Source organism: Podarcis tiliguerta (assembly GCF_965153285.1).
Source record: "Podarcis tiliguerta genome assembly, chromosome: 13".
Classification (NCBI taxonomy): domain Eukaryota; kingdom Metazoa; phylum Chordata; class Lepidosauria; order Squamata; family Lacertidae; genus Podarcis; species Podarcis tiliguerta.
In genome coordinates, this window is record NC_139546.1 from 49,003,991 (window position 1) to 49,022,102 (window position 18,112).

The 18,112-nt window shown below is 48.5% G+C and overlaps 1 protein-coding gene across 1 annotated transcript in view; it reads left to right on the forward strand.

Moving 5' to 3' along the window:
- The first annotated feature begins 870 nt into the window (after positions 1 to 870).
- LOC310662908 (polyunsaturated fatty acid lipoxygenase ALOX15B-like) overlaps positions 871 to 18,112 on the forward strand; it is a 40,397-nt gene continuing 23,155 nt past the window's right edge. The window contains exons 1-5 of the mRNA XM_083410269.1: positions 871 to 1,421; positions 4,533 to 4,636; positions 6,991 to 7,151; positions 9,972 to 10,190; positions 12,211 to 12,415. Of these exons, the coding sequence (XP_083266395.1) occupies positions 1,198 to 1,421; positions 4,533 to 4,636; positions 6,991 to 7,151; positions 9,972 to 10,190; positions 12,211 to 12,415 (913 nt within the window). The 5' untranslated portion in view covers positions 871 to 1,197. The remainder of the gene's footprint in view (positions 1,422 to 4,532; positions 4,637 to 6,990; positions 7,152 to 9,971; positions 10,191 to 12,210; positions 12,416 to 18,112) is intronic.

An 18,112-nucleotide genomic window follows, 5' to 3' on the forward strand; every position in this document is an offset into this window, starting at 1 on the left:
TTAGAAGGAAATGGGCCGGATCCGGCCCCCGGGCCTTAGTTTGCCTACCCATGGCTTAAAGTGTCAGAATGCTGCTTTCACATGCGTCCCTCAGACGGGGACTGAGAACAATCCAAATGCCAGCTTCCTTCAGAAAGCCACGGTGTCTGCCATCCAAAAATAGTTGTTAAGAACAGATCCCTCTTCCCAGGGAACTCTGGGAAGATGGAGACTTGAGGAGGTTGAAGCAGGCAGGAGGAGCTAGCTGAGACTGGTGGGGCACTGCCTCATTTTATGTACAGTGGTACCTCGGGTTAAGTACTTAATTTGTTCCGGAGGTCCGTTCTTAACCTGAAACTGTTCTTAACCTGAAGCACCACTTTAGCTAATGGGGGCCTCCTGCTGCCGCTGCGCCGCCGGAGCACGATTTCTGTTCTCATCCTGAAGCAAAGTTCTTAACCTGAAGCACTATTTCTGGGTTAGCGGAGTCTGTAACCTGAAGCGTATGTAACCTGAAGCGTATGTAACCTGAGGTACCACTGTATTTTGATTTGATCTGATTTATTACAAACACATATTTGTTCTTCCAAGGAGCTCACGATTCTCCGCCTTTAAACCTCACAACAACCTTGCGAGGTAGACTAAGTTGAGAAGCAGTGACTGGCCCCGAGGCCGCCCAGTGAGCAGATTCGAACCCTGACCTCTCCCGGGCCCTGGTCAGAAACTCTAACCGTTGCGGCCCCCCGGTCTCCGTTGGTGGGGCGCCTGATCCTGTTCAGTTTAAAAACAAACCACGTAGGAGCTGTACATTTTTTGTCAACATCTTGCAAACATTTAAGGAAGATGCTGGTGTCCATCCAAAAGACAAGGACCTCAGGCTGACCTCTGCGGTCCGGCGCTCAGCAGTTCCCTCTTTCGCAGACCGGGAAATCTGAACCACACCGCCACGGACTGCAGTCGTGGCTCCTTGTGTGGCAAGGCCACCGGCCATGTCTGCCCCTCGGTGGCTTCCTGTTCCTCGCCCTGCCGTGCAAATCCACACCTGCCTTGCTGATCCGTCTGACAGGCCCAGTTTCCTGGACCAGGACAGGGTTGTGGGCGCCTCGTTCCTTGAAGCCACGAGGGCCCTCGCCTCGATTCTTCTTCCCACCCCGTGGCCTGGAATCCGGGGCCTGCTGGAGAGGTCTGTTCCGTCTGCTTGGCTGGGCGCCACGAAGAATGTGCCTTCCTCCCCAAAGTGTGCTAGTGAAAGCACAAATTCTGCCACTCCCTCGAGCAGGGACGGCTCCTCCCAACACCTACCCCAAAGAGGAAGCAAAGTGGAAAGCCAGCTGGAGGAGAAAATATCTCAGCTCGTTCGGTGCATCTCAGAGCCGTCGCTGCCCGCCTGCCCCAGCCGGTGTGGCCCACTCTGCCTTCTTGATCGGGGCGGCCAGAGACGGGTGAGCACCCTGGGGAGGCCTGGGGGTGGGAGGGAAAGCCACTTAACCCCCTCCCCAAACAGGATCACTGCAGCCCAATTCATAGAGGGCACCGGTCTCCAGCTGGGTGAAGAGGCAAGGAAGCTCTGTAGATCCTCTCTGTTCTCAGGGAGTCCTGCCTCTGTGTCCCCAGCGTAGCCTCTCAGAGGTTGCAATGCACCAAGATGCGCCGCCAAAGGGTGCATTTGAGCCTGGTCCTTAGGGGGTTTCCCCTCTCTCTGTCATCTTTTCTCCTCGCCTCGATCGCCTGCTTTCTTTTTCTGTCCCAGTTGCCAAAAGGTCTTAGGCGTGGAGGGAAGGCTCCTTGCAAAAAGAGCAGCCACAGCCCATGCAATATTCTAGTCCTCATCGTGGCAGCTAAACTCACTGGCCGGACACAGCGGTGTGTGCGTGCGTGCATGTTTGGAAAATGCAAAAAGAAAAAGGAGAGGCTTAGAACCACAGATTTGTATAAGCGAAGACTGGTGATCGGCGGGGCAGTGTGGTGCAGTGGTTAGGGTGTTGGACCGGGACCTGGGAGGCCAGGCTTCAGATCTACACTGGGCCATGAAGCTCGCTGGGTGGCCTGGGGCCAGTCGCTGCCTCTCAGCCGAACCTACCTCACAGGGCTTTTGCAGGCATTAATTCAGGAGGGAGGAAACCGTGGATGCTGCTGTTGAATTCCTTAGAGAGAAAAAAGGGATGTGAATGCCATAAGTAAATAATACTCACCCTTTTAGCCGTTCAGTCTTTCCCCCGTCAAAGCTCAAGACCACAAGAAGTTTTGCTCGCCGCGTGTTGACATTGTCCGATGATGCAAAGGCTCCATTCTAAGCTGCAGTAATTCAGAGCAGTTTGAGCAGCACGGCATTCTAGCCAGGCTGCTTTTATTGCAGGCAGAAATAGAAAAAGTGCAACCTTTTCCTGCACGGCCTGTGTCTCAGAATAGTGCCTTGTGTGGCGCAGCTGGGAAAGAGCAGAGCTTTGCGCTTGAAGATGCGTTGATACTGCTTGTTTGCTCTCTTTTTTTCTACTCTTAGGAAAGTTTGGCTCTCCACATTTCTGCACTTGTTTGGGACTCGTCTGGGAGAAAGCCATCAGTGTTACAGTGCAAATTTCTCCATATATACACCTTCAAAAAGCATTGCTTATTTACTTCATACAATTGATTATGCCGCTTGATTGTAAAACAAACAAACCCTTGAAGAGGTTTGCAAAAAAGGATAAAGCAAAAATAAAAAATTATCAGTAAGAAGAATTAACAACCATGATTTAGAGTTTGGGGAAAGTTAATAAGCTAAAAAGACACTTGCTGATCAGAAGGTCGGCGGTTCGAATACCTGCGATGGGGTGAGCTCCCGTTGCTCGGTCCCTGCTCCTGCCAACCTAGCAGTTCGAAAGCACACCAGTGCAAGTAGATAAATAGGTACCGCTCCGGCGGGAAGGTAAACGGCATTTCCGTGCGCTGCTCTGGTTCGCCAGAAGCGGCTTAGTCATGCTGGCCACATTACCCGGAAGCTGTACGCCGGCTCCCTCGGCCAATAAAGCGAGATGAGCGCTGCAACCCCAGAGTTGGCCACGACTGGACCTAATGGTCAGGGGTCCCTTTACCTTTAATAAGCTAAAAACTGGTGAAGACTCGCATGAACTTTCTAAATGTCTAAATATGTGTTTGTATCTGGTTTCCCCTAAATATGAACATTTTCGCATTTCCCCTCTAATATAATGTGCTTTGTATATGTTATCTTCTACAATATGAGCACATATACCCTTACCAGATGTGTTTTTGTCCTTGGTGGGAGAACTGCTTTGCAAAGTTCAGAGAGCTTTTCAAGAACGGCTGCATTGTTTCAGAGGGGGAAAAAAGTTTAGCTTTAAATGGGAACTGAATTGAACTCATCCTCCCTCCCTCCTTGCAGAGTCATCTTATGCATGTTTACTCTGAGCAAAGGGCTTACCCGAACTAAGGGCTTATAGCTCAGTTGGTTAGAGCGTGGTGCTGATAATGCCTGGGTTGCAGGTTCGATCCCCAGACGGGACAGCGGCATATTTCTGCATTGCACGGGGTAGGACTAGATGACCGTCAGGGTCCCTCCCAACTTTTTGAGCTCTCCCTGTCTCCGGAGCTTTTCCTGATAAAACCCGCTCTTTAAAGCTAAAGCACAACAAACGGCAATTGGGGCTTTCTGCGTATTGCTGTTTGTTCCAATTCTGCGGTAAAGAGCAGATTTCCACGGGGAAAGCTCTGGAGCTAACAAAACAAAACAAAATGAAAGGGAAGTCGGACATGGAGCTTTAAAACACAGACCACGCCTGGAAAATGTGGAGGAAAGGTACCTGCGGACGAGCCCCAAGCCCAACCTCCTGCTCCACGCGCCAAACTCCTTGGGAAGCATGCTTAAGATTTCGGCGTGAAAAGGTGTTTAGAACAGATCTGCTCCAGAACCCTCATTCTTGTAATTTGGGCCAGGACTGGTTCAGAGATGGCTCACTTGCAAGAAATGTCGGAAGATTTGGGGCAGTTTAAAAAGGTGCTTCTTCACGCAGCGCAGAGTTAGACTATGGAACTCCCTGCCACAGGGATGGCAACCGACCCGGATGGCTTTAAAAAGAGGATTCGCCAGACTCACGAAGGAGAGGGGCACCGATGGTTCCTAGCAATAATAATAATAATAATAATAATAATACAGCCGCAATGGCTCTGCCTTCTTCCATGGTCAAAGGCAGCAATGCCATCTGAGACCACAGAAGGGGTAAAGTGTTGTTCTTGTGCTCTGATACTGATTGTGGGTTCCCCTATAGGGCATTTGCTTGGCCACTGTGAGAACAGGATGCTAGACCAGGTAGGCTGCTGGCCTGATCCTGGCAAAGGCTTCAGAAAGCAGAATTGTTGCTGTTGCCAGTACTGAACTAACAGTCTGCGTCAGTGCTGGGCCCTTTTCCATGTTCCTGTGCAAACGGCAAAGTTAAAAATAAAACGGCGGGTTCCAGTCTTGACATTTCGCCCCCCCGCCCCAGGTTAGGAATGTGTGGCATTTTGCTTCCTGGAAAAACCTGCTTGGATTCCCACCCTTTCCCTTTCTCTTTTCCAAGGACCTCGAAGATGAGGCTGAAGGTATTCTGGAAGGTGAAGGAGCGCTGGAAGAGATTTGAGGGTGTCCGCAGAGTCCTCTGTGCCAGCAGCGCTCCAGGAGCAGGTGAATGGTCTCTGGTAATGTCCATGCGGTGGAAAGAGCAGTGTGGAGCCCTAAGGCAGGGGTCAGCAGGAGAAACCCCTCTTCCCAGGGAACTATGGGAAATGTAGTTCTGTGAAAGGACTCCTTGGAACTCCTAACAAACTACAGTTCCCAGGATGCTGTGGGGGAAGCCATAGACAAGAGTCAGCAAACTTTTCCAGCAGGGGCCAGTCCACTATCCCTCAGATCTTGTGGGGGGCCGGACTATATTTTGGAAAAATAATAATAATGAGCAAATTCCTATGCCCCACAAATAACCCAGAGATGCATTTTAAATAAAAGGACACATTCTACTCATGTAAAAACACACTGATTCCCGGACCATCCATGGGCCAGACTGAGAAGGCGATTGGGCCTTAGTTTGCCTACCGATGCCTTAAGGAATAATCTTGGCCTGGCAGTCCACATCCAGAGCTGTGTGGCAGGCAGAAATCCAACAGGGGAAGCCCCTCCTCTTGCCACACCCCCATGTGGGGTAAAGCCTGGTTCAGGCCTCTCGGAGACTCACCAGGTTGCTGAGGATAGGAGCCGCCGGCCATGCAAAGTTGTGCCCACCTTTTGGGGGTTCCTGGGGGCGCATCGCGGATGGAATCAGTGCCTTTGCTCGAGTAGCCATGTGTGTCGCCTGCTCTGCATTTGTGCAGCCATGTGCACCGCACGGTTTGCATGATATGTGCGGCGAGGCCCTGCGCATCAAAGCATTTGGTGGAAACCACTCCCTGAGTTCGAGTTCATTCCTGGTGGGAGCCACGACAGCTCTAGTATGGGGAAGCAGCGATAAAATAAGATGTGGGTGTTGTAAGCAAAATCTGCCCTTCTTCCCTTATGGGGTATCCAAGAGCCCGTATAGAGTCCTTACGTGGGTTCCCTATCGGTAGGAGAAAATAACAGAGGCCAACCAGAGTATATTGAGAAGCAAAGCAGCTAGTAAGCCTGATCTTTATTGATCTGTTGCAACAGGGTGCTCCCCTCACACGCAAGAAAGGAGGAGGACCTCGAACCCAGGTGTGCCTGCCCTTATATAGACATTTTAAATTCCCTGCCCTGGAGCTCCAGACCACCCCTCCATACATCATACATACATCACAGAAGGGGTGTAACCCAAGACCACCCCCCACAAACATCATGCCTACATCACAGAAAAGGTGGTCTACAACAGAAATTTGAGTGTCATTGTTTTTCCTATCTGCCAGGTTATCTGATAATGCCTTATCTGATCGCCTTTCCTGGTAGTCTGGCCATTCTTTTGAAATGGTAATTACAGTGGTACCTCGGGTTACAGATGCTTCAGGTTACAGACGCTTCAAGTTACAGACTCCGCTAACCCAGAAATAGTACCTCGGGTTAAGAACTTTGCTTCAGGATGAGAACAGAAATCGTGCTCCAGCGGCAGCAGCAAGAGGCCCCATTAGCTAAAGTGGTACCTCAGGTTAAGGACAGTTTCGGGTTAAGAACGGGCCTCCGGAACAAATTTTCACCTCCTCCCTCCTTGCAGAGAGACATTTGCTCAGCTTGGGAGTCAAAATGGTTCCAGGGCTGTTTTCCTGTGCTGCTTCAGACATGCAGTCCGCACATCTATGGACGTGCTTGGCTGGCACATCTATGAACATTTATTATATATTGTTGTTGTTAGTTGTTTAGTCGTGTCCGTCTCTTCGTGACCCCATGAACCAGAGCACACCAGGCACTTCTGTCTTCCACTGCCTCCTGCAGTTTGGTCAAACTCACGTTAGTAGCTTCAAGAACACCGTCCAACCATCTCGTCCTCTGTCGTCCCCTTCTCCTTGCGCCCTCCATCTTTCCCAACATCAGGGTCTTTTCCAGGGAGTCTTCTCTTCTCATGAGGGGGCCAAAGTCTTGGAGCCTCAGCTTCAGGATCTGTCCTTCCAGTGAGCACTCCGGGCTGATTTCCTTAGGAATGGATAGTTTTGATCTTCTTGCAGTCCGTGGGACTCTCAAGAGTCTCCTCCGGCACCAGAATTCAAAAGCATCCATTCTTCGGCGATCAGCCTTCTTTATGGTCCAGCTCTCACTTCCATACATCACTACTGGGGAAACCAGAGCTTTAACTATACGGACCTTTGTTGGCAAGGTGATGTCTTATTATATATATAAGACCTTAAATTTCTTATACTCCTGGGTCACGGTGTCAGGATGGCAGCTGCCTGCTTGGAGGTTGCTCATTTGCAAACATTTGGCCCTGTACTGTGTGGAGCATTCCAGCGCCTCTTCTCCTCTCCCGCCCGGAATCAATAAACACAGTGTCTGCCTGAACCGCCAAGGAGATTTAAACAAACATTTTCCTGTCTCCGTAGCGTACGATGCCGCCCGGGGGGAAATGGAGGCTTTCTTGAGGAGGAGGAGGCCTCTGAACGGGGCCCGCCGATGTTCTGGATTCCCTGCTGGCTTTCTGGGGGCCCAAGGAAGGGCCCCCGCTTCCCTGGAAAATCGCACCCATCTCCAGAAAGAGCTGCAGGTAACTCTTCCGTCCTTATAGCAGAAAGCAGGATCTTAAAATTTGGGCAAGACCACTGTTTATGTACGCAGTCACGGCTGCAAGAATACTTGTAGGCAGAAGCTGGAAATGCGAAAAAAACACCAACAATAACAGATTGGCAAACACTCCTGATAGAGTATTTCCAATTAGCAAAGCTGACCGGGAAAATCAGGGGAGCCTTAAATCAAAAAGTATAGAGAGGATGGAAAATATTGAAGGAATATATAAAACTGTATTGTAAAAACAATACCATCCTAGCAGAATTGAATGATACTTGTGTACAATAAATAAATGGAATGAACAGCTTAGAGGAATATATGGGAAAAGATGTAAAACAAACTGTGCGACAAAATCAAGACAATAAAAAAAAAGTAGAATGAGAACGATTGGAAGCTTCTCACAGAAAACTTTACAGTGGTACCTCGCAAGATGAATGCCTCGGAAGACAAAAAACTCGCAAGACGAAAGAGTTTTTCGTTTTCTGAGTTGCTTCGCAAGACGGATTTCCCTATGGGCTTGCTTCGCAAGACGAAACGTCCTGCGCCTTTTTTTTTTAACCGCCAATGCATTCCTACGGGAAACCGTCAATACACAGCGGTGCTTCGCAAGACGAAAAAACTCGTAGAACGAAAAAACTCGCAGAACGAATTAATTTCGTCTTGCGAGGCACCACTGCATTGGATAAAATTTGGGCAGCTCCTGTGGGAGAATTCTGGGATGTGCCGTTTTGAACGTCAGTCTGATCCCGCGGTGCTGCGTCTGATCCCCCCCCCCCATGTGACTGTTCAGCCTCCTTCAAAGAGAATAGTCCTCTATTTAAAAGCCATCAGAAGACAGGCCACTGTTGGAAAGCTGTCTCTGTCTGAAGAGCAGCCAGGTCCATTTTGAAGATGATGATTATGATTATTATTATTATTATTATTATTATTATTATTATTTATTATTATTATTATTATTATTACATGCTGCCCATCTAACTCCGTTGCTGCAGCCACTCTGGGCGACTCCCAACAAAATATTTTAAACACAACAAAACACTAATCATTAAAAACTTCCTTATACAGGCGTACCTTGGAAGTCAAACGGCTCAGTTCTCGGACGTTTTGGCTCCTGAATGCCGCAAGCCTGGAAGTGACTGTTCCGCTTGGCGAACTATTTTTGGAAGCCGAATGTCCAACGGGGCTTCTGATTGGCTGCTGGAGCTTCCGGCAGCCAATCAGAAGACACACCTTGGTTTCTGAACGTTTTGGAAGTCAAACGGACTTCCGGAACGGATTCCGTTTGACTTCCGAGATACGACTGTACAGGACTGCCTTCGGATGTCTCCCAAAAGTCGAATAGTGATCTCCTTGGCATCTGAAGGGAGGGCGTTCCACAGGGCGGGCGCCACCACCGAGAAGGCCCTCTGCCTGGTTCCCTGCAACCTCACATCTCGCAGGGAGGGAACAGCCAGAAGACCCTTAGAGCTGGACCTCAGTGTCCGGGCTGAACGATGGGGGTGGAGATGCTCTTTTCAGTATATAGGGCTGAAGCCCTTTAGGGTTTTAAAGGTCAGCACCACAAACCCTCAGACGGAGAGGATGCGTGGGGTTGGCCATAAAGCTCTGCCTCGCAAATAGAAGCTTCTAGAGAACTTGTGCCTCAGGCTAAAGAATTTGCAGGCTGCTACCTCAAGCACCCATCTGTCTTCATCCTGTCCTGGTTTGCACCACCCCATTAAGGAATGTTAAGCTCACACTGGTTTCACGTGTGAGCCTCTGTCAGCAGAGGCTGGACCATTAGCGAAACGGGGCTATGATCCAGCCTGCCTTCTTACAACCAGCTTCCTCCAGCCTTAGTCTTTGCATTGCACCTTGGGGAGGAAGAGGATGAGATCCAATCTAGACTAAGTTGGCTCCACTGGCCATTGCCTCTGGCGCCCCCTACTGTTGGTCTTCCCTGCCTCTGGCCCAGCCATCTCCATGGGAATGTAAAGGGACCCCTGACTCTTAGGTCCAGTCATGGCCGACTCTGGGGTTCTGGCACTCATCTCGCTTTATTGGCCGAGGGAGCCGGCGTACAGCTTCCGGGTCATGTGACTGGCATGACTAAGCCGCTTCTGGCGAATCAGAGCAGCGCACGGAAACGCCGTTTACCTCCCCGCCAGAGTGGTACCTATTTATCTACTTGCACTTTGACGTGCTTTCGAACTGCTAGGTTGGCAGGAGCAGGGACCGAACAACAGGAGCTCACCTTGTTGCGGGGATTCGAACCACCCACCTTCTGATCGGCAAGCCCTTGGCTCTGTGGTTTAACCCACAGCACCATCTGCGTCCCTTACACAGCTAGGTAAAGGTAAAGGGACCCCTGACCATTAGGTCCAGTCGTGGCCGACTCTGGGGTTGCAGCGCTCATCTCACTTTACTGGCCGAGGGAGCCAGCGTACTTCTTCTGGCGAACCGGAGCAGCCCACGGAAACGCCGTTTACCTTCCCGCTGGAGTGGTACCTATTTATCTACTTGCACTTTGAAGTGCTTTCGAACTGCTAGGTTGGCAGGAGCAGGGACTGAGCAACGGGAGCTCACCCCGTCGCGGGGATTCGAACCGCCGACCTTCTGATCGGCAAGTCCTAGGCTCTGCGGTTTAACCCACAGCGCCACCCATGGCCCCCTCTATTTCTTCACCGCTTGCTGATAACCTCTGGCCCGCATGACGCAGAGGGGCTATCTCTGGCAGATCTACTGCAGCCACCTCCCAGTTTCCACCAAAAGCATCTTGTTCGTCCAGTCCCTCATACCTCTCTCTGGACTTAACTTTTAGCCCACGAAGCCTCAAGAGGAGAGCCACTGCAGGAGACGGCCGGCCGAGTCCAGCAGCGAAGAAGGAACCCTAATGGCTTCGTACAAGGTCCAAGTGGCAACCGGGACGTTCTGGGGCTCGGGGACCTTTGACACTGTCTCCATCACCCTGGTGGGCTCGAGGGGTAGCAGCCCCAAGCAGACGCTGAACAACACGGGGAAGGACTTTGCCCCTGGAGCGGTGAGATGATCTTCAGAGGTGGACTCGGGGGGGGGGGGGAGGCAGGGATTTTGGAGGGCCTAAGGAGGTCGTCTCTCCACTGTAATTCTTTTTATATATGTAAATAATTTTTATCAGCTTTCCATTTAGCAATATATAACCACATCATTATTATCTGAAGGAGCGTCTCCGCTCCCTTCATTCTGCCCGGACACTGAGGTCCAGCTCCGAGGGCCTCCTGGCGGTTCCCTCCCTGTGAGAAGTGAGGTATCAGGGAACCAGGCAGAGGGCCTTCTCGGTGGTGGCGCCCGTCCTGTGGAACGCCCTGCCACCAGATGTCAAAGAAAAAAACCACTACCTGACATATAGAAGACATCTGAAGGCAGCCCTGTTTAGGGAAGCTTTTAATGTTTAATAGGTTATTTGTATTTTAATGTTCTGTTGGAAGCCACCCAGAGTGGCTGGGGAAGCCCAGCCAGATGGGTGGGGTACAAATAAATTATTATTATTATTATTATTATTATTATTATTATTATTATTATTATCCACTTTACCTCTCTGGCTCTCTAGAGCAGGGGTTGGCAAGGTTTAACTCGCGTGGGCTGGCTCACTCCCTCTGTGAGCTGGATTGCACCCGCGATTTCCGGTATCTGTGTCTGCGCAGACATGATTTCTGGCACCGCGGAAGCAAATCCCCATGGGGACTCGCTGAGCGGGCGGCTTGGTTTGGGGGCAGCTCGTGGGCCAGTTAAACGGCCCTCATGGGCCGCTTGTGGCCCTTGGGCCCTCGGTTGCTGACCCCTGCTTTAGAGCCTCTCCACTTCCTTCCGTCCCTCCCGCCTCATAGATTTCAGAATTAACCTTTATATCATAGCATTCTATACGTTTTCCAATTCTAATTACACTCATTATGAAATACCTCAGAATTTAAATAAATATAAAAAGGAAGAAAATTTCTCATTACAAGTCTCCAGACAACCCTGCTAGTGGTGTTAATTGCTTACAACGTTCTTTCAGATATCGTATAAATTTACTCCAGTCCTTTTGGAATACTTGATCATGCCTGTTTCTAGGATTTTTCCTGTCAAATTCGCCAGTTCTGCAAAGTCCATCATCTTCGTCTGCCAGTCTCCTTTCATTGGTCCTTCTTGTTGTTTCCGTTTAGAATTCCACCTTCCAGTCTTTCCCTTTCTTTTTTTCTCTGCCCCTTTTTAGCAATATAATACAGTCCAATAATCAACTGCTACGATATTAAAAATCCCTCTCTTTTAACTCTCAATTCCCCCCGTTGCTGTTTGAGTCAGTGGGACGGAGGTAGCAACGGCAGTACTTTCTTCAAAATCTCCTTTTTCCACTGAGCCTTGTGCCTTTTCTTCTGTGCTGCAGTTATGTACAGTGAGAGTAATTCCCACGGTTTTTCTATCTGGCCTCCTGGGGTCTAATCTCCAATATCTAGTCGGCAGGCTTTAGTCTTTTATATCCCCCATAGTTCAAAAGCCGATTAGCAAAAGTTAGGGGGTAAAACAAGCTGGAAACTTTCCCGCTGCTCAAAGGCTTCCGGTTTTTTAACAAAAGTATTTTTGAACATTTTCTTTAACTCAGTATATATCATTTCCCCAAAAGCCTTTACCTTTTTACAAGTCCACCACATGCGGTAAAAGATACCTTCCTTTTCTTTGCATTTCGGACACTCCTTAGTTCTTGCCTAATAATAATAATAATAATAATAATAATAATAATAATAATAATAATAATTTATTATTTGTACCCCGCCCATCTGGCTGGGTTTCCCCAGCCACTCTGGGCGGCTTCCATAGAAACAAAAAATACAGTAAAATATCACAGATTAAAAACTTCCCTGAACAGGGCTGCCTTAAGATGTCTTCTAAATGTCAGGTAGTTATTTATCGCTTTGACATCTGATGGGAGGGCGTTCCACAGGGAGGGCGCCACCACCGAGAAGGCCCTCTGCCTGGTTCCCTGTACATTTTAGCAATACATTTTAGTGGCGAATCAGCTGCTGTCCCTTTTCTTTCCGCAGGTGGATGAATACAAGGTGCCCAGCGATGGGGAGCTGGGCCCGATTCTGCTGGTCCAGCTCCACAAGGAACCCTACCTCTTCTTCCCCGAGGACAGCTGGTACTGCAACTTTGTCCAGCTCGTCACCCCACAGGGAGAGACGTTCCGCTTCCCCTGCTACCAGTGGATCGAGGGGTACACGACCCTGGAGCTGAGAGAAGGGACAGGTGAGGTGCTACTAGCATCCCAGCAGAGAAGGCCTTCGCTTGGACGGCGACGCTGGGCGAACTTTCCCAGGTCGCCAAGTCCCTTCTGCCGGGAATCGCAGAGATAATGTCGTTGTCCCGCCCTGTTGGTTATAATAATAATAATTTATTATTTATACCCCGCCCATCTGGCTGGGTTTCCCCAGCCATATCTATTAAACATTAAAAGCTTCCCTAAACAGGGCTGCCTTCAGATGCCTTCTGAAAGTTAGGTAGTTGTTTATCTCTTTGACATCTGATGGGAGGGCGTTCCACAGGGCGGGCGCCACCACCGAGAAGGCCCTCTGCCTGGTTCCCTGTAGCTTCACTTCTCGCAGGGAGGGAGCCGCCAGAAGGCCCTCTGCACTGGACCTCAGTGTCCGGGCAGGATGATGGGGTGGAGATGCTCCTTCAGGTCTACTGGGCCTTTGAGGCCGTTTAGTGCTTCCAAGGTCAGCACCAACACTTTGAATTATGCTCGGAAACGTACTGGGAGCCATTGCAGGTCTTTCAGGACCGGTGTTATATGGTCTCGGCAGCCGCTCCCAGTCACCGGTCTAGCTGCCGCATTCTGGATTAGTTGCAGTTTCTGGGTCACCTTCAAAGGTAGCCCTACATAGAGCGCATTGCAATAGTGCAAGTGGGAGATAACTAGAGCATGCGTCACTCTGGCGAGACAGTCTGCGGGCAGGGGGGGTCTCATCCTGCATACCAGATGGAGCTGATAAACAGCTGCCCTGGACACAGAATTGACCTGCGCTTCCATGGACAGCTGTGAGTCCAGAATATGTATCGTATGTGAACTCTTGGAGGTGGCTGGCATCTGCCGGTACACTTCCCTCCAGAAAATAATTTAAGACTGTGGCCCCAAAGGCAGGGCTGGGAGGGGCTGGGGGCATTTGAGTGCCCGGGAAGGTTCGTAGCTCAGAGGAAGAGCATTGCTTTGCATACAGAAGGTCTGAAGTCCAGCCACTGAGACGCCAAATATTGGGAGGGTTCAAACCCTATAAAAACCCCTAGGTCTGTTGTAAATACAGTGGTACCTTGGTTTACGAACTTAATCCGTTCCGGAAGTCTGTTCTTAAACCAAAGCATTCTTAAACCAGGTTTGTCTTCCTGATTTGATCCTGCCTTGTCATACGGGGCTGAGGTTGGCAATCCGGATCCAAGCATTTAAATGAGCCTCCCACCTTCCTCTTATCTACTAGGCAGTATGGGGATATGGGCCACAAATGTAGTCCCTCCAATGTCTCATTGTGTTCGTTCTTCTTGACCAATCTGCTTCTGAGTATGTCTAGTCTACCCAATATTTTGTTTTGAGCTGAATGACCTGAAACGGTTTATTAAGGCGCATTCTTCTGCAGAATCGGAGTCCTTGCTGTCTCTTGTAGGAGGTTGAATATCAAATTTTTTAAAAAATTGGTGCATCTTGTTTGTGATGGTCCAGCTGGCTCATTTGGGATCTGTTTTGTTGTTTAGGTTTTATTCCTTTTTTTTTTATTAAAAAAAAGATATTTATTAGAAGTTTAAAAATTACAGAAAAAAGCAAAAGCAAAAAGGAAAAACAATAAAAAGTTTAGCAAAACATACATTACAATTACAATTACAATACATAAAAAAAACAAAAAAAGGAATATAGAAACATAAAAAGGCAATACAACAATGCAGAGAAAAACAGAAAAACCAAAACAAAACAAAACACTAAACACACACATCCAATATTCCATATCTTTACCTTTCATTAACTTGTTTCATTGACCTCCTCACACCTCCCTTTTTTGTATTCTATTTCGGTTAACTATTTCAGCAAATTCTTTCCATCTTTCTCAATTTTATTCCTTTTTGATCCTCTGTTCCTAGCATCCTATCACCCCTGGGAGCCAAGAGGAGGGCTATTGGTCTTAAACCAAGGTGAAGTGAACGCATGAGGTGGGAGTTGGTAATGCAGGTGAGCTGTGCATTGGCAAGCTGCCAGCCAGCTCCGTCGAGGCTCTTTTTATTAGCACAATATGCAAAACCAGTCAGATACATTTTGGACTGTGACCTTTACACATCTTCCAGTCCGAGGGGTGGTAAAAAGTTATTTTGGCACCTGTTTCCACCGTGTCACCCTCCTCTTGCACAATGTATGATGAAGGAGACAAATGTCACAGACAGGGCATGGCAGACCACTAAGAGAGCAAAGGTTAGATAGAGGGCATGATGTTCAGACAGCTGTGGCTTTGTCTGTGGGTGGAAGTGTGCGCCACACCCGGCGGACATTCCTTCACCAAGGCGTGCTTTCCTATAGCAGCGGGGGACTCAATTTACAAATGGAACACGCTCAACAGGAAACGGAACACGTTCTTATTCCAAGGCAAAGTTCGCAAACCAAAACACCTACTTCCGGGTTCACAGCATTCTTAATCCAAGTTGTTCCTAAACTAAGCTGTTCTTAAACCAAGGTACCACTGTAAAACTCAGGACCCGGGAGGAGATGAGGTCCGGCCATTTATTGATCCGTCAGGGTATGTTGTGCCAAGTCTCGACACCCTCCTTGTGGCAAGAGGGGGTATTTATAACTTTTTCACAAAGCATTTTAATTTCATCCAGTCACGTACATCATTGCCTCATTCAAGTTGTTAGACTGCGTTTCAGGTTAGTACGCTTGCGCAATGAGCATCGGCTGTTTCTGGTGACACAGCTTTGATTCCCACCCATGGCCTCCGCACTGTTGCAAAAGCCCCTGTGGTTTATGGGAACCTTGTAACAACTTACATTCTAGCTTTGTGCTATATCTTGTGATTTACGTATTAGCTGTATTTCTGCCCCGAACTTGCAGAATCAACAGTTTCTTAAGGCAGCAGTTTCTTAAAGCCACTACCATAATTTCCCTACTAGCAGCACACTCGGGGTTTTACAGGGGTACACATATTGTGGTCCTTTGTGCCACCCCCACACCGGTAGGGCTGGGAATGTCCCCCCCACCTAAAACCTTGGGGAATGAAGGTTGCCGGGCTGTGTTGTTGACAGTACTGAGCAAGGCAGAGCGATGGTTTTGACCAGTGCCGGATTTACGTATAAGCTAAACAAGCTATAGTTTAGGGCCCACTCTCTTGATTAAATAGATAAAAAACAAATAAAATAAAACCTACAGACAGCAACAGTGTTTTGTGTTGTGCAGGCTCCTATGATGTAAGTCATGGGCCCCGCCTGCTAGTCTGCTCCCTAAAATATCACTGGTTTGCTCCTTTCTATATATAGGGTGCCTACACTCTGCATGGACTGGTTGCCTGGCAACATGGGCAAATGGCTTGAGATATCTATGAGGTCCATAAATTACCATATAGCATATATTCAATAACAACAACAAAAAAGTGACAATTTGTTGTTGTTGACAAAGGGCAGTTGGACATATAAAGGGCCCCATGACCTTCAGTAGCTGAGGGCCTCATCAAACCTAAATCCAGCCCTGGTCTTGAATTGCTACAAGGGAGTTTCCTATTGCTTCTGCGCACCGTTTACATTTCCCACGATGCCATGGGGCAAAATTAAAATGGTGGCAAGACCCGGGTCTGCTCAGAAGCACACCTGTCTTGCCCAATGCAAGGTGGTTCTTTTAAAATGAGATTCAGAAGTACAGTGGTACCTCGGAACTCGAACGTAATCCGTTCCAGATGACCGTTCGACTTCCGAAATGTTTTACTTCCGAGGCGCGGCTTGACAGATAGGTTTTTGAACAGCGGAAGCCACACTGGACGTTTGTGTTCCGAGGGATTTTCAAAAACCAGAGCACTTATATCCGGGGTTTCGGTGTCTAAACGGAGCCGTTCGAGTTCCGAGGTACCACTGTTGTAAACAAAAACTGCCCTTTTCCGCTTATGGGGTATCCAAGAGCCCATATAGAGTCCTTACATAGGTTCCCTATTGGTAGGAGAAGATAACAGAGGCCAACCAGAGAATATTGAGAAGCAAAGCAGCTAGTAAGCCTGATCTTTATTGATCTGTTGCAACAGGGTGCTCCCCTCACCCGCAGGAGAGGAGGAGGAACCCCGAAAAATGATGTGCAAGGCCTTATAAAGACTTTTGAAATTGCCACCCTGTAGATCAAGACCACCCCCAGAAACATCATACATACATCACAGAAGGGGTGTAACCTAAGACCACCCCTCAGATACATCACACCTACATCACAGAAAAGGCGGTCTTAAAACAGAAATTTGAATGTTGTTTTCCTCTTGTCGTTGTTTATCTCCTGTCTCCCAGGTTACTTGATTGGATTGCCTGGGTAGCCTGGCCAGTCTTTTGTAATGATAAATACTTAGTTCCTGGGCCATGTCATAGGCTCACACCCTATTCATATCTTAAATGTGCCCTTAGGACAGGATTTGTGAGGAAAGAGACAATGAGGAGGCTTTTCCATTTTCCTTTGACCTTGCAGAGAAAACATTTGCTGAGTTTAGGAATCAAAATGGTTCCAGGTCAGTCTTCCTGTGCTGATCTATGTACTTGCTTGGTTGGTATGCTTATGAACATTACCATATATCTAAGACCTCAAAATTCCTATCACACCACAAGTGAGCGAGAAGATTAAAGATTTTATTCTAAACAGCAAGCAATATATGCTTACCAAGCGAGCGCTTCAACCCGCCACTTGGAAGCTCTCAAGAAGCGGTGATGTGACTCTCACAGGTAGCCTCAGTTTGCACAGCCCCGCAGCCTATCAGTCCGTACACGAGCTTCTCAAAAACTCTTCCCACAACCGATTTATAGATTGCTAGCCTGTGTGGCTTGCCCGACTGGTTGCATGCAATTACTGGCTACGTGCCGATTATTTATTAGCCAGCCCCTCCCAATGCCTCACTTTCTAACTCCTCGGGGATGAGGTCCCTTTGGCGCCCCTTCACCTGGAGTAGTGTGTCCAGTTCTGGGCACCACAGTTCAAGAAGGACACTGACAAACTGGAACGTGTCCAGAGGAGGGCAACCAAAATGGTCAAAGGCCTGGAAACGATGCCTTATGAGGAAGGGCTAAGGGAGCTGGGCATGTTTAGCCTGGAGAAGAGGAGGTTAAGGGGTGGTATGATAGCCATGTTCAAATATATAAAAGGATGTCACATAGAGGAGGGAGAAAGGTTGTTTTCTGCTGCTCCAGAGAAGCGGACACGGAGCAATGGATCCAAACTACAAGAAAGAAGATTCCACCTAAACATTAGGAAGAACTTCCTGACAGTAAGAGCTGTTTGACAGTGGAATTTGCTGCCAAGGAGTGTGGTGGAGTCTCCTTCTTTGGAGGTCTTTAAGCAGAGGCTTGACAACCATATGTCAGGAGTGCTCTGATGGTGTTTCCTGCTTGGCAGGGGGTTGGACTCAATGGCCCTTGTGGTCTCTTCCAACTCTAGGATTCTATGAATAAAATATTTCAGAAAATATTTCAAAAGTTGTTGGGCTTTGCCATTCAAATGGTGCATATGTGCTATCTCATGTGATTGATTATGTGGGGCAGGGCTTACCTGCTCCCCCCTCCAATATTTTATCGAAGTCGAGAAGTGTATTTCCCAGAACCACCCTGCGAACATGTTTTGCATATCAATTCCGAATTTTCCGTTGCCTTAACCTGCTCTGGGACCTGTTGGCAAAGGGCGGGTCAGAATTTTAATAATCGTAGTCAAATGAGGCTGTCGCTACACAACAACCCTGC